This window comes from Anastrepha obliqua, chromosome 1 (assembly GCF_027943255.1).
Source record: "Anastrepha obliqua isolate idAnaObli1 chromosome 1, idAnaObli1_1.0, whole genome shotgun sequence".
NCBI classification, from domain to species: domain Eukaryota; kingdom Metazoa; phylum Arthropoda; class Insecta; order Diptera; family Tephritidae; genus Anastrepha; species Anastrepha obliqua.
Genome location: NC_072892.1, coordinates 173,436,414 through 173,450,572, shown reverse-complemented (window position 1 = coordinate 173,450,572; position 14,159 = coordinate 173,436,414). Strand labels below are relative to the sequence as shown.

Genomic DNA, 14,159 nt, shown 5'->3' with positions numbered 1-14,159 from the left:
TTTCATGCCGCTCCGTGACTGGGGTCTCGAGATATAGGTCAAAACGTGGACCCGGGTAACCTTTGGTTGTGTATGTACAATATGGGTATCAAATGAAAGCGTTGATAAGTGCTTTAATACAGGGTAATTTGTTATGTTATGTTATGTAATGTAATGTTATGTTATGTTATGTTATGTTATGTTATGTTATGTTATGTTATGTTGTGTTATGTTATATTATGTTATGTTATGTTATGTTATGTTATGTTATGTTATGTTATGTTATGTTATGTTATGTTATGTTATGTTATGTTATGTTATGTTATGTTATGTTATGTTATGTTATGTTATGTTATGTTATGTTATGTTATGTTATGTTATGTTATGTTATGTTATGTTATGTTATGTTATGTTATGTTATGTTATGTTATGTTATGTTATGTTATGTTATGTTATGTTATGTTATGTTATGTTGTGTTATGTTATATTATGTTATGTTATGTTATGTTATGTTATGTTATGTTATGTTATGTTATGTTATGTTATGTTATGTTATGTTATGTTGTGTTATGTTATATTATGTTATGTTATGTTATGTTATGTTATGTTATGTTATGTTATGTTATGTTATGTTATGTTATGTTATGTTATGTTATGTTATGTTATGTTATGTTATGTTATGTTATGTTATGTTATGTTATGTTATGTTATGTTATGTTATGTTATGTTATGTTATGTTATGTTATGTTGTGTTATGTTATATTATGTTATGTTATGTTATGTTATGTTATGTTATGTTATGTTATGTTATGTTATGTTATGTTATGTTATGTTATGTTATGTTATGTTATGTTATGTTATGTTATGTTATGTTATGTTATGTTATGTTATGTTATGTTATGTTATGTTATGTTATGTTATGTTATGTTATGTTATGTTATGTTATGTTATGTTATGTTATGTTATGTTATGTTATGTTATGTTATGTTATGTTATGTTATGTTATGTTATGTTATGTTATGTTATGTTATGTTATGTTATGTTATGTTATGTTATATTATGTTATGTTATGTTATGTTATGTTATGTTATGTTATGTTATGTTATGTTATGTTATGTTAAAGTATAGTATGTTATGTTAATGTTAACTCATTCTCTATATCCATACAAAATATCTATCAAACAAATAAAATTAAAATTTTCTTTTGAAAAATGCAACCATTCAATCAGTATTTTCTTATGACGTTATCACGTTAAACTATCGTCAGTAAACCGACTTTACAGACAACCTCTTTTTTTTGAAATTTTGAAAAGTCGAAACATGATAAATTAATGCTATGGTTTTATTTTTGTAAAATAAAGCAATTGGCTACCAATATCATTTTTTCGGGCCTTTGACTACCCCTAAATCCTTAAATTTTTAACCGACCGCGAAGTTTCGCTAAATTACGCTATTATGTTCCTTAAGTATTATAAACCCAATGAAGTCTTTCATAGACGAAGCGGACTCATCATAAATTTAATTGACTAAAAACAAAGATACCTGTATTTACACCTTACCTTACTACGCCCTGCCCACGAAAGTTTGGAGTTTTGTCATCGATGTCTCGATTATTCTTACATTAAGCACTACATTTCAACATTTATGTTTTGAAAAAATCTTCTTGTCTTCGGTGCTGAATTTTAACATACTATAAGTGCCAAAGACCTCAAGCTTGATTCAAGCGAAGACCGGACAGACGTACAGAAAGTGGTCCACCGACTTATCCTCCTCACCACATGCTGGGCAGGGTGCACTGTCTGAGATGCGCACCTTTTCCATGTGCTTCGCCCGTCATCAGTCCAACAGCTGCCTACAGTCCTCTCTGTTTAAGGTCAGGAGGATTTGCGACAAGCGGTCGAACACGACAGGTAATATCAGGCTTGTCCATCTGCAGCCTACTAAGCTCGCTTGTGGGTTGAAGTAACCCGTTTGACCACCGTGGCTTTGATGGCTAAAGAATGATTGGCTCCGGGCCAAAGAAGTTGGCCTCAGAGGCACTCCAAATAAAGAGTCAGCAGTCTCGATACCCACGTGTATCAGGACTCATGTTAGCATATAGGCATAGTTCCTCCTGGATTTACACGACTCAGCTATCCTTGAAGTGGTTGAAGGACTGTCTAAGGCCATGAGCGCAGCTTTGCAGTCGCTGCAGACACATATTCACATACACATTTCTTGCGTATCTCCACTGTTTTAATCTTCAGATAATTCGACCTGCTCAGAGTGCCACAGCGAAGATAAGAGTGCAGAACATGTGACTTTTCACTGCGCTAGATTTTACGAAGAGCGCTTCGAGCTCGCAAAAGTCCTCGGCGTCGCCCCCACACCAGATAACCTTGTAACGCAAATGCTGAACTCGAAAGAGAAATGGGAAGCAGTAAAACAGTTTGCAGCAAGGATTTTAATAAAACTGCGAAACTTAGAGTGGAAGCGAACGACAAACACGAACGCCTGAGGTAAAGCCTCAAGACAAACCCAAACAGACGACAAGTCGATATCGAGTAACGATATTGCAATTTTCCGATGCCCCATTGGTGGCAAACTAATGGATGCTATCGATTGCGTATAACCCCAATATGTAATTAAGAGAGGATTCTGGACGTATGAGTAGGTACCTGGTGTGTCTAAAAGGTATAAACACGGCTCCACCTTAATGAAATTGCTTTTAGCAGTCCCAGGCTGAAATCAGCCGAGAGGGGAGGAACGTTATAGGGTTAGTGGGAGAATGCCCCACACCTTTGTTGATGTTTTCGACATTTTCGATTTTCACATCCTCTGCAAAAAAAAGACACACGGTAACTCTCCACCTATTTTCCACAACAAAGTTTATTACTTCTTGAACGGCATACACCTCCGCTTGAAACACAGATGCGTACATTCCAAGAGCAAAGTGTAGTTTTGCCCCACTGTATTCCACGTAGACACCAGAACCGGATTGGGTCCCCCAGACTCCCGCGAGAGAGTTTACTGAGGTACGGTACACTAGACAGGGCTAGTTTACTGGGGCGGCAACCTTTGGTCGGGAAATACCCGAGCCATTCCGGTAACGTAGAACCGGTTGCCATGGGAATGGTAGACCACTGACGCATAGGTGGTACTATGTTTTACCATAGTTATGTAGATCCAGGAGGAGTTTACTATCGATGACTACTCCAAGATATTTGATTTCTTTGGATATCTAGATTGTGACTCGTTTTAGCTTAGGCAGAACTAGTCCATCAAGCTTCACATGCACATGCTCTGGACACGCAATAAGCTTTTCCCAGTAGCTACCGCATACCGCATAGTTGTACCTTTAAAACTTTTGAACACCAACTCAAATTTTTTATCAATACTCAGAACGCTGGTTGTTGTTGTTGTAGCAGTAACTTTGCCCTGCCAGTGTAGTGTAGTCACGGGTCGTCTTCGTCTAGCTCATCTAACGGTAGGCCCAGGAAGCTTGCTATTTCTATTGGTTGAGTCCAGAGGGTGAGGGGTGTGGGTTCGATGGGCATGTAAAAAGGTGGCTAGTGTCAAGCGGCGTGCCTTCACATGCCGCACATATGTATGTTTGGTATATATAATTGTGCCAAGGTTACGCGGGACTCTCGGGGAAGTTGGAGCTCTTCGACTGCAATGGGTGGTAGTTGGACTCCGATTACGGCATTCGGGGGTCGGGAGCTTAAGATGGTGGCAAAAGTCTCCCGATGAATTTCGTTAATTGTCTTTCTGTACACTGTCGATCCAGTATTTGTCGTTTTTTTTTTTGTCTTGGATCTCATCCGCGTAGTTGAGGAGGTGCTTCTTGACATGCCTGAAAGGCGGTTCAGGCTCCAGCAGGTGTCTTCATGAGTAAGACCTGCGGTAACCCCCAAACGGGAACTGCTTGCTGAGCAGTTTATTATGCTCCTTGACAGGGAGCATATGGACCTCGTCGTGTAGATGTTGTAGTGGGGACAACCGAAGACTTCCTGTCGCAGTCCTAATGGCAGTGTTTTGACAAGTCTGTTTTTGTTGTTGTAGCAGCATAAACACTCTCCATACATATATGTATGGGGAATGCTGCTGAAGTGACAGGCCTTAACCGGATATAAAGCCAGGTCGCTGCGGTAACGTAGAACCGACTATCTTGGAACAAGTATGTAGTTTCGTCCACTGCAAATTGCTTGTTCGAGGTGACCAGGCAAGCGCAGCATAGTTTAAAGCTCATACTGATAAAAGCTGATACGGAAAGCTGGCACTGAGCTTTGCTAAGCCTCCTCTGGGCATTTCATTCACCCATGTGAAAGTAGGCTCATTGAAAACGAGCCTTATAATGAAGCCTGTAATGTTATATATCGCGCTGGGTCTATCTAAATATCCTCCCTGTTGTAACTCTTTGGGAATCATAAATTTCTTCAAAATCATCACGTCATAAGAAATAAATGCTTTTTAAATTCTCCGTTGATGTCAGTATGTATTCCACGTCATATTAGTCTCTTCCCTTCTTCCTCTTAGCTTCATCAACAATCCTCCTCCAATTCAGTCTCTCTCTTGCCTCATTTCTCCAATTACGAACGTTCATCGCTTTTAGGTCTACTTCGACGTCATCAAGCAACCTCTTTGTTGGTCCGCCTCTCTTTCTTCCTCCAATTGGACGCAAAGTAAAAATCCTGCTTTGGATTTATTCGTTGGGCATTCTTATGATGTGACCAATCCGTACAATCCATACCGATATAGAGTTTTCTATACTAATATTATAAAGAGGAAAACTTTGTTTGTTTGGTTGTAGTGAATAGGCTCAAAAACTACTGGACCGATTTTAAAAATTCTTTCACCATTCGAAAGCTACATCATCCACGAGTAACATGGATTATATTTTATTTTGGAAATAGGGCTCGAGATATAGGTCAAAACGTGAACCCGGGTAACCTTCGGATGTGTATGTACAATATGGGTATCAAATGGAAGCTGTTGGTGAATGCTTTAGTCTACAATATTTCTCATGCCGCTCCGTGACTAGGGTCTCGAGATAGAGACCAAAACGTTGACCCTAGAATGTGTTTGTACAATATGGATATCAAATTGAAACTGTTGGTGAATGCTTTAGTACAGAGTATTTTTCATGCCGCCCCATGACTGGGATCTCGAGATATAGGTCAAAACGTGGACCCGGGTAACCTTTGGATGTGTATGTACAATATGGGTATCAAATGAAAGCTGTTGATAAGTGCTTTAATACGGGGTAATTTTCATACCTATTGATGACTAGGGTCTCGAAATATATGCCAAAACGTGGACCCGCCGTGTCTTTGCACCGAATTAAACCAAACTTACGCACATTGTTAAGTACGTATTGAAAATGGGTTTCGTAAAGTTTGGTTGTAATTCGGAGCACTGGCAACGGGTACAGCGTTCTTTTGAACCAGCCATAATGTCGCTTACTTTTTTAACGCTTGAGGCGGAACGGAACTGTCAAATTGACAGTGTGAGTTACAATGTGTCAATATTTCTTTCTGATTTGGATGCCATAAGGAAAAAACGTAAGTGCAACATGTAAAAATTGTTTGTGAATTTTTTTGGAGTGGATTTTGGAACAGTGAATAATTTCTTACGAAATTTGAGAATTTAATGTGAAATCCGAATGAAATTGTGTTCGTGGAAAAAACAATTTTTTTCGTTTTTTTTTTTTTTTTTAAATATAAATGGATAATGGTTAAAAAAGCTCCAATGCTTAATAAAACATATAAATTGAAACGAAAAATTCATGGATGATCAGGAAAAGAGACGATTGTTTCTTAGTTATTCATTTGCGTTGATTTGAAATTTAAAAACAATCTTCTTTTTTCCTGATTTTCAATTTATATTTTATATTTACTCAAAAACAAATAGAAAAACAAAAAATATTGCTTATGCCAAAGCGCTTGAATAAAGAATAAAGAAATAAATAATATGAAAATCATATATTTTCTGTTCTAAACCATATCTATTCTATTTTAGTGTGCCCAGCGAAGGGGGCCGGGTTTGCTAGTATATAAATAAAAAGCCTCGTATTCGTGCTACTCTGTCCAAATAGCACGTTTTCTGAGCCTATCGGTAGATGTTAATACTTTCGACCTATTCGGGGTTTATTAAGGCTGATACAAACGAGATTTTTAGTGGCATTGTGGGGCGCTTTTGTATTATTGTCATGGATGGATATTAAAATACAATTTGCAATGCGGCAGAGATTTATTTTGATCTCTCCTTGATACAGCTATAATGTAAATCCAAAAGGGCACTTGATAGAAACGAATATACATACTTAGATGTGTGGCCCTCCAGTTTGTCAGAGTTAAATCTAGTTTCAAAATTCGCCAAAGCTAAACTTGCACTGAGAAAACAGTCACTAACAATTCGTCGACCTGAGTGGGATTTAGTACAATATATAAATTGGGAGTTTTTTGGTAGTGCATCATTGCACACTGGGCCAGAAGACCCGAGTGAGTGGCCAAAAATAAAAATTTTCGACTTAATTTAAACAGGAAATTTATAACATCATCTTATTTTGAGTAATTTTTTACACCAAATTATGAAGTTTCATTAGTTTTTATCAATTAGTTTTTTTTATGTAACAGTTCAAAGTCAAATTTTTAGTTCGATTTTTAACACTTTCAAACAATAAGTTGTTGTGAAAAATAATACTCAAGATGTTATTATCGTGCATAACTTTTCTTTATGGATATCAAAAAATAATTTATAATTGAAACCATGTGTATTTATGTTGAATAAGTTTTTTTTTTAACATTTAATCAACAAAATCTGTTTTTTATTCATACATGACTTACTTTGAAAACAAAGTTCCCCTATCAAATGAGTTAAATTTAATGTTTGAGCCAAAACTACCGAGGGAAAATCGAGTTTAATTCAGTGTTTGCATTTACAACTTCAGAGCAGCAGTAGTACCCCAAATAATGCTCTGCTCTAACTATGTAGTTAAACATTGTCAACTACAGAGTAGAGCAAGCCAAACTAGGACTCCAAACTATGACTCTAACTGCGCTACAGTCAGAGTCATAGTAGAAAAATAATTGCGTCGTAGTTTTACACAGGAGCTCATAGTCACTAAAATAAAATGCGCAGTAGACCAAAAACAGAGATTGAACTTTGTCCAGAAAGATACAGAACTGTCCAGTACCTCAGAGAGTGAGAGACTCCCAGCAGATCGTTCGGTCAATGTGCGCCCCCACCTCCGTTTTTATTTTGAGCGAGAGCGAACAAAGTTCAATGTTGTTTGCATATAGCTTACAGAATTAATATTAAGAAATGGAGGGTAAGTACGCCTCAGGATAAAAAACTTGTTGCAGATCGGAAAGCTGAAATTCAAAAAATTCTACGTGAAAAGTTGGGACTATTAGTTGATATACCAAAAGCAGGTGGTTCTGGTACAACTAACGACGGAAATTCCGCACGTAAGGCATTTCAAAATGCAGAGATTTTTGCTGAATGCTTAAAGATTGATTGCCAGTTCGTAAATAATTTGAAAATTATTTTAGTTTGCCTTTCTTGTCAGCTACCAATCAACACAGAAAAATTTGAAGAATTCTGCTTCCTTGGTATCTGTATCCTTGGTATCCAATGCCAGCAACTCTTCATAAAATCTTGATTCATGCTGGAGAAATAATAAGACATTGTACTTTACCAGTTGGGGTATATGGAGAAGAGGCATCTGAATCGAGAAATAAAGATTACAGAAACTTCAGACTCAGGCACAGTAGACAATGTGATAGGAAAACAAACTTAGAGGATCTCTTTAATCGATTACTAGATACTTCTGATCCATTACTGTCTAGTATGAACAGGTTGTCTAGAGCTAATAACAGAAGACGTTTACCACTTTCAGCAGAAGTTAAACAGTTACTTTTTTTAGATACTCAAAATATGGAAAATGATCATAGCAGTGCCAGTGCAAATGAAGACGAATATGAATCGGAAGATGAAACAGAGGCCGAACGCGATCATGAAATGATTGCGTCTAATGACGTTCACAAACTTCTAGATGAAGTTGAACTATCAGAAGAAGAAACTTCTGATTCTGAATAAATTGAGCTTAAATGCAGATTCAAAAATTAAGTCAAATTAAAAAAAATTAAAAATTACAAAAATTACAAAAAAAAATTATAAAAATTACAAAAAAAAAATAAAAAATTACAAAAAAAAAATTAAAAATTACAAAAATTACAAAAAAAAATTAAAAATTACAAAAATTACAAAAAAAAAAATTGGGATACTAAATCGTACTAGAATCCTCCTCGCGGTGTATCCTGGGTGTATGAGTACAGCTAATTCTAGACGTATATTCTTTATTCTAAACCCCTAGATTCTGAGTTTGAAGCAAAAATACGGATTTTTTAAAATTCATGTCCGCCATTTTGGATCCGCCATTTTGAATTTCTCAAAGTTGACATTATATTCGTAATGTGCATTGTTCTAAACCCCTAGATTCTGAGTTTGAAGCAAAAATACGGATTTTTTAAAATTCATGTCCGCCATTTTGGATCCGCCATTTTGAATTTTTTAATTTTGACTTCAGATTCGCATTCATAGAGTTAAAAAACTATAATAAACGTGGTTTTAATCGGTTTTATGGCCTTTTCCTAAGAAAAAAGAGTTTTGGCCATTCACTCGGGTCTGCTGGCCCAGTGTGCATTGCAAGTAAATCATCCATAGTTTAGTGGATTGGTAAATTTTTTTCTTGTTTACTTAAATCAAAACTAATCAGTGCATTGATCCTTTATCTTCCGCATAAAGAAAGTATATAGGAATCCGATCACCATTTGGTAAATGAACTAATTCCTCGTGAGTAATCAGATGAATCGCTGCAAGCCCATAAAACAACATTGGTAGCCCTGAAAAGTCACGCACTGAAAAATCATTTGAAAAATAACAAGACATTTAAAAATTTCATTTACCCAGATTTATAACTTTCAAAAATCGAAAGAACCTATCCTCCAACGAAAGATCTTGAATAGCCCGCTTACTGCAGTGGTACTTCATATACGGATAGCATCCTGTGCGGAGTATGTGATAATTCGCTCCAGAATCAAGCGTCCAATTGAAGTGCGACCAGCCACGCTGATCATTTTCAACATCTTTAAACTACAAAGAGGTGCGTCAATAACGAAAATATCATTCATCACAGTGCTGCAATTGCCTTCACAAAATACGACGTCCACGGTGGTTCGTTGCATTGCTTAAGGTACGCCGTTAACACTTCCGATGCTTTGGGCTTCAATAAAATAGCAGTAAATCGCATTTTGTGCGAACTAACTGGTTGCGTCACTTCTAAACATATTTACTCAAACTTTTGTTTTGCTTTGTTGCTAAAGACCGGTTGCGAATGTCACGTGATCGCACAGAAACTGAATCAATAGCCAACCGCAGGACGAATTTTCAATTAAACGAGTGCAACCTTCGTATTTGCCGTTTTCACAAACAAACAAAATGGAAAGTGCATTGATTTTACACATCCATAAATTGGTTTCTTTTGTTTTGCCAAAAATACATAATTCAAGAAACTCCCTTAACTGAAAGCAGTCGACCTTGTCACAGCTGACGACAGTGTCGGGCAGCGCACTAGTTTCTGCAACAAAAAAAAACACCGCAACGATTTACAGGTATTTCTATATGAAATGTTAACAAAACTCGATGGAAATTCTATCTATAACACAATTTGACTTTGATTTCGCAATTTCGTGCAAAAAGCGCTGAAAAGTGAGCAAGCGAATGCTAATAAAAAGCAAAATGTAGATATTAAAATATGAGGCAATTTGTGTGCGCGCTTACACATCACTGAGTGCCAGCACAGCTGTTGAACTTTAGTGTTGCCAATGCCAAGTGTGCACTTTTTGTTAGTGTTTTCCATGTTAGGAATTTTCTGGGGATGGTTGTGTGAATAGTAAGAATAGTAGATACATATCGTTCCTAATTGGCTAGTCATATTTATTGTTGTGTAGTGTTTGCCCACAGATTACGTGATAATATCCAAGTTCGTTTTTCTTTGTAAAATTTAGCAAATCAATTTACTCATTTTGCAAATTTTCTTGTTTTAGCATACTTCGTCAATATGTGGCCCCGATTGTGGTTTTATGCTCGACACTCTGCTGTTAAAATAAATATTGAAAAGGCAGTAAAAATCTCAACCCGTGCCCTCTCCAGCCAGGCAAAGCAAGCGGAAATTTCCGATGCTAAATTAACAAATTCAGTATTACCGAGAGAAAAAATTGCTGATATTCGCATATATAATGAACCGATTCCGCAATATCTACCTGGTTCCGAAGAGATGAAAACACTGGAGAAAGCTCTGCAACGTTACGAAAGTAACTGTGAAGATATTCCGATTGTTATAAATGGCAAAGAAATAAGGAAGGGCAAGGAGGCATATCAAGTTATGCCCCATAGGAAAAATCACAAACTTGCCAAGTATTATTATGCAGATAGTGCCACCATAGAAGAAGCAATTCGTGCTTCGGTTAAGAAGCAAAAGGAATGGGATAAGACTCCGCTCAGCAAGCGTATCGAAATTTGGGAGCGTGCAGCTGATCTAATGTCCAAAAAATACCGTGCAGATCTGTTAGCCACTACGATGTTGGGTCAGTCGAAAACTGTTATACAGGCAGAAATCGACTCTGGCGTTGAGATAATCGATTTTACGCGTATGAATGCTGGTTACTTGAAGGAATTAATCGTGAATCAACCACTCAGCCCACAACCGGATGTAACCAAAAACCATTTACGTTTCCGTGGCTTGGAGGGTTTTGTAGCAGCAATTACGCCTTTCAATTTCACTGCAATCGGCGGTAATTTGGCTTACACACCGGCATTGATGGGCTGCAGCGTATTGTGGAAGCCATCGGACACTGCGATGCTCTCCAGTTGGACAGTATTCAAAATAATGCGCGAAGCGGGTGTACCTGATGGTGTAGTGAACTTTGTGCCGGCCATTGGTAATTTGCATAAAAAAACTGTACTAAAATACGTCAATAATTTATTGTTTTCCTCATTACACACTTAAACTCGTCTATTCCATTTGGTAGGCAAGAATTTTGGTGACGCAATTACGAGCTCTCCAGATTTGGCTGCTATCAACTTTACCGGGTCGACGGCGACTTTCAAAACCCTATGGAAGCTGGTGGGCAACAAAATAGATGAATATAAAAACTATCCACGCTTGGTGGGTGAGTGCGGTGGCAAGAATTTCCACTTTATCCATCCGTCAGCGCATGTGCAAACAGCCGTTGCACAAACCGTACGATCGGCTTTCGAATATGGTGGACAGAAGTGTTCGGCTTGCTCGCGCCTCTATGTACCCGAGTCACTGTGGGAATCACAGTTCAAAGGACCGCTAATTGAAAAGGTTAAGGCGTTGAAAGTGGGCGACGTGCGCGAAGTTGATACCTTTTTGTCGGCGGTCATTGACGAAAACTCGTTTCAACGTATTTCCGGATTCATTAACGAGGCTAAAGAGGACCCCGAATGCACTATATTGGCCGGTGGTAACTTTTCGAATGCAAAAGGTTTCTTTGTCGAACCAACCATTGTACAAGTTAAAGATCCGCACAAGCGTGTAATACGCGATGAGATATTTGGCCCAGTATTGTCGGTGTATGTCTATAAGGACAGCGACTTGAATAAGGCTATAGATTTGGTTAGGAACACTACAAAGTATGCATTGACTGGTAGCGTTTTTGCTACAGATGAAGCATTTTTGAAACAGTCATTAGATGAGTTTAAAGATGCCGCTGGCAATTTCTATATTAATGATAAATCGACTGGTGCTGTTGTGGGTCAACAGCCCTTCGGTGGCGCGCGCCAATCAGGCACAAACGATAAAGCGGGTTGCCCATTTTATCTGATGCGTTTTGCTTCGTTACAGGCAGTCAAAGAGACATTTGTGCCTCTGCCCGAAGTATATTACCCCTATATGAACAAAACGAACAAATAAATTTATGATATTATATTCCTCAATAATTGAAACTAAACGAATCTCGAATGGCAGTTAAAAACTAGCTTTTAATATTATGTGACTATTTTCCCGAATACAAAATTGCAAATCTAATGAATTAATTATGCAATTCAAAATCTCAATTTGCACAGTGTATTGTGTTTGTGTGTTATTGGAATCTCCCAAATGAATAATTAAATGAATACTAACATAATATGATAATAATCTATATGTATGCAATGTTACAACATACCCACGTACATTTGTGCATTAGATGCCAAGCCCATCATTTGTTATCAGCAGTTCTTACGCACTGATTCGTTGGTGGCACCCGTTTACATATACCTATACATACATGTACATATATATGAAGTGAACACAGACCTGCGATAAGCGCTTGTTTTTTGTTTTAATTTATATTAATTAATGATTGTTTAGAGGTCAAGCCTAGTCATAAGCGTGTCTAAAAATGGAGCCACAGAACACATACTGGTAATATATACTATAATTTGAATTATTTCTGTGTCTTAGCGAACTACATAATTGGACAATATTCAAATCTTTCAAATAAAAACAAAATATATATATATACATATATATAAAATGGTGAATGTGTTTTCTTAGCGAGCGAATACTATTTATTTGCGCCATGCAAGCCAATATGACCGATACTGTTTACGAATGTGGCACCCGCACGAAGCACATAAACAGGTAAGTTTCTATTGATGATCATTAATAGTGTTCGTAACATATTTGTATGCTGTTCATTATTTGTTGCATGTGTTTTTCTACGATTTTTAGTGCAACGTACCTTAACTGGCTCAATGTTGGATGTCGCGAAGTTGCATATAAATTCTATTATAATTCTTGCCATAAGGGGGGTAAGGGATAAACGCTAAAAAAAACACTTTTTTCATGAATTTATTGTAGCGAAACGGTTCAAGTCAGTTTATTAAAAGTTGTTGCATATTATGAAGTAAAATTTCAAGAATATTTGATAAAATTTTCATGTAAAAATATTGCAAAATGAGCGAATGAGAGCACATTTACGTAGACGTCTTTTCAAAAAAACATTTTGCAGTAGTCAGCATATCTCAGCGTAGAATCATCTGAAATCAAAAAAATCGAATAATTTAGTTAAAGTATGAGTTCGAGAAAACCGCGTTTAAAGTTTGTAACGGACTACGCGCGCAACTGCTGCGTCTCGGCAGATGTTTGAGGCGGCTCGGCTTTATGCTCTATAACTTAAAAAGTTTTGCTCGGATTGACTTAAAATTTTAGCACGGTTGTTTTACTACAATAACATGCAAAAAAAAAATCGATTTTTATCCCTTATGTAAATTCGCAGAAAAAAGTATCGTTATTTTTGCTTTGTTCGAATGCTTTGTCTACTCATAAATTATACTCAGTTTCGTGGCAAATTTCGCTTGTTAGCAATGGAGTGGGGAGCTAGGGAAAATCGCATTGCAGTGATTGCATTGCGGGGTTATATACAGTTAGAATTTTCAAAAAAAAGTTTTTTTTTTATTTTATTTTTTTTCTTAATGTACAAATATTTACGAATACACGCAAAAAAAAATGTATCCTATGTAAGGTGCTTTTCAAACTTTAAACGCGTTTTTCTCAAAATGGTGTTTTCAAAGTCGGTGACCAACATTACTCGAAAACGGTTAAACCGATTATATACATATATATCTATATAATTGGCGCGTACACCTTTTTTTGCTGGCATTGTTATCAGTGATAATGCTGGTTCCTAAATAAACGAAGTCTTTTACCACCTCGAAATTATAACTGTCAACAGTGACGTGGCTGCCGATACGCGAGTGCGCCGACTGTTTGTTTGAAGACAGGAGGTACTTCGTTTTGTCCTCGTTCACCACCAGACACATTCGCTTTGCCTCCTTATCCAGTTTGGAGAAGGCAGAACTAACAGCGCGGTTGTTAAGGCCAATGATATCGATTTCATTGGCATACGCCAACAATTGTACGCTCTTATAAAATATTGTGCCTGAGCCATTGAGTTCTGCGGCTCGTACGATGCTCAGGTTAAAGAAACCACACGACAGCGAGTCCCTCTGTCTAAAACCTCGTTTAGTATCAAACGGCTCGGAGAGGTCCTTCCCAATTCTGATGGCGCTGGTGGTGTTGAGCAATGTCATCTTGCATAGCCGTATTAGTTTTGTGGGGATACCAA

General features: G+C 37.2%; 2 protein-coding genes across 5 annotated transcripts; one reads left to right on the top strand and one right to left on the bottom strand.

Annotated features, from left to right (window-relative positions):
• Positions 1-6,157: 6,157 nt before the first annotated feature.
• Positions 6,158-9,798, bottom strand: LOC129241398 (uncharacterized protein C15orf61 homolog). 2 transcript variants are annotated; one of them, XM_054877698.1, is made up of 4 exons: positions 9,173-9,798; positions 8,931-9,117; positions 8,722-8,867; positions 6,158-6,383 (listed from the first exon to the last, which is right to left on the bottom strand). In XM_054877698.1, the coding sequence occupies exons 1-3, from the start codon at positions 9,272-9,274 to the stop codon at positions 8,737-8,739; spliced, it is 420 nt and encodes a 139-aa protein (XP_054733673.1). In that variant the 5' UTR covers positions 9,275-9,798; the 3' UTR covers positions 6,158-6,383; positions 8,722-8,736. The 2 variants fall into 2 exon arrangements, with proteins under 2 accessions (XP_054733673.1, XP_054733664.1); XM_054877689.1 differs by lacking the exon at positions 6,158-6,383 and having other exon boundaries at positions 8,380-8,867; positions 9,173-9,796.
• On the top strand, positions 9,031-12,569 carry LOC129241377 (delta-1-pyrroline-5-carboxylate dehydrogenase, mitochondrial-like). 3 transcript variants are annotated; one of them, XM_054877669.1, is made up of 3 exons: positions 9,031-9,127; positions 10,071-10,964; positions 11,055-12,569. In XM_054877669.1, exons 2-3 carry the CDS (start codon positions 10,085-10,087, stop codon positions 11,960-11,962), a joined length of 1,788 nt encoding a protein of 595 aa, XP_054733644.1. In that variant the 5' UTR covers positions 9,031-9,127; positions 10,071-10,084; the 3' UTR covers positions 11,963-12,569. The 3 variants fall into 3 exon arrangements, with proteins under 3 accessions (XP_054733644.1, XP_054733651.1, XP_054733635.1); XM_054877676.1 differs by lacking the exon at positions 9,031-9,127 and adding an exon at positions 9,144-9,217; XM_054877660.1 differs by lacking the exon at positions 9,031-9,127 and adding an exon at positions 9,873-10,006.
• The last annotated feature ends 1,590 nt before the right edge of the window (positions 12,570-14,159 follow it).

What these genes read in the sequence shown, in the direction of transcription:
- LOC129241398 (XM_054877698.1), bottom strand. Translation starts at nt 9,274, where the DNA reads ATGCGATTTACTGCTATTTTATTGAAGCCCAAAGCATCGGAAGTGTTA. An exon ending in GGACGTCGTATTTTGTGAAG is followed by an intron (nt 9,118 to 9,172) that starts GCAATTGCAGCA and finishes ACCTCTTTGTAG; the next exon opens with TTTAAAGATGTTGAAAATGA. An exon ending in TTTGAAAGTTATAAATCTGG is followed by an intron (nt 8,868 to 8,930) that starts GTAAATGAAATT and finishes GTGACTTTTCAG; the next exon opens with GGCTACCAATGTTGTTTTAT.
- LOC129241377 (XM_054877669.1), top strand. Translation starts at nt 10,085, where the DNA reads ATGTGGCCCCGATTGTGGTTTTATGCTCGACACTCTGCTGTTAAAATA. An exon ending in GAACTTTGTGCCGGCCATTG is followed by an intron (nt 10,965 to 11,054) that starts GTAATTTGCATA and finishes TCCATTTGGTAG; the next exon opens with GCAAGAATTTTGGTGACGCA.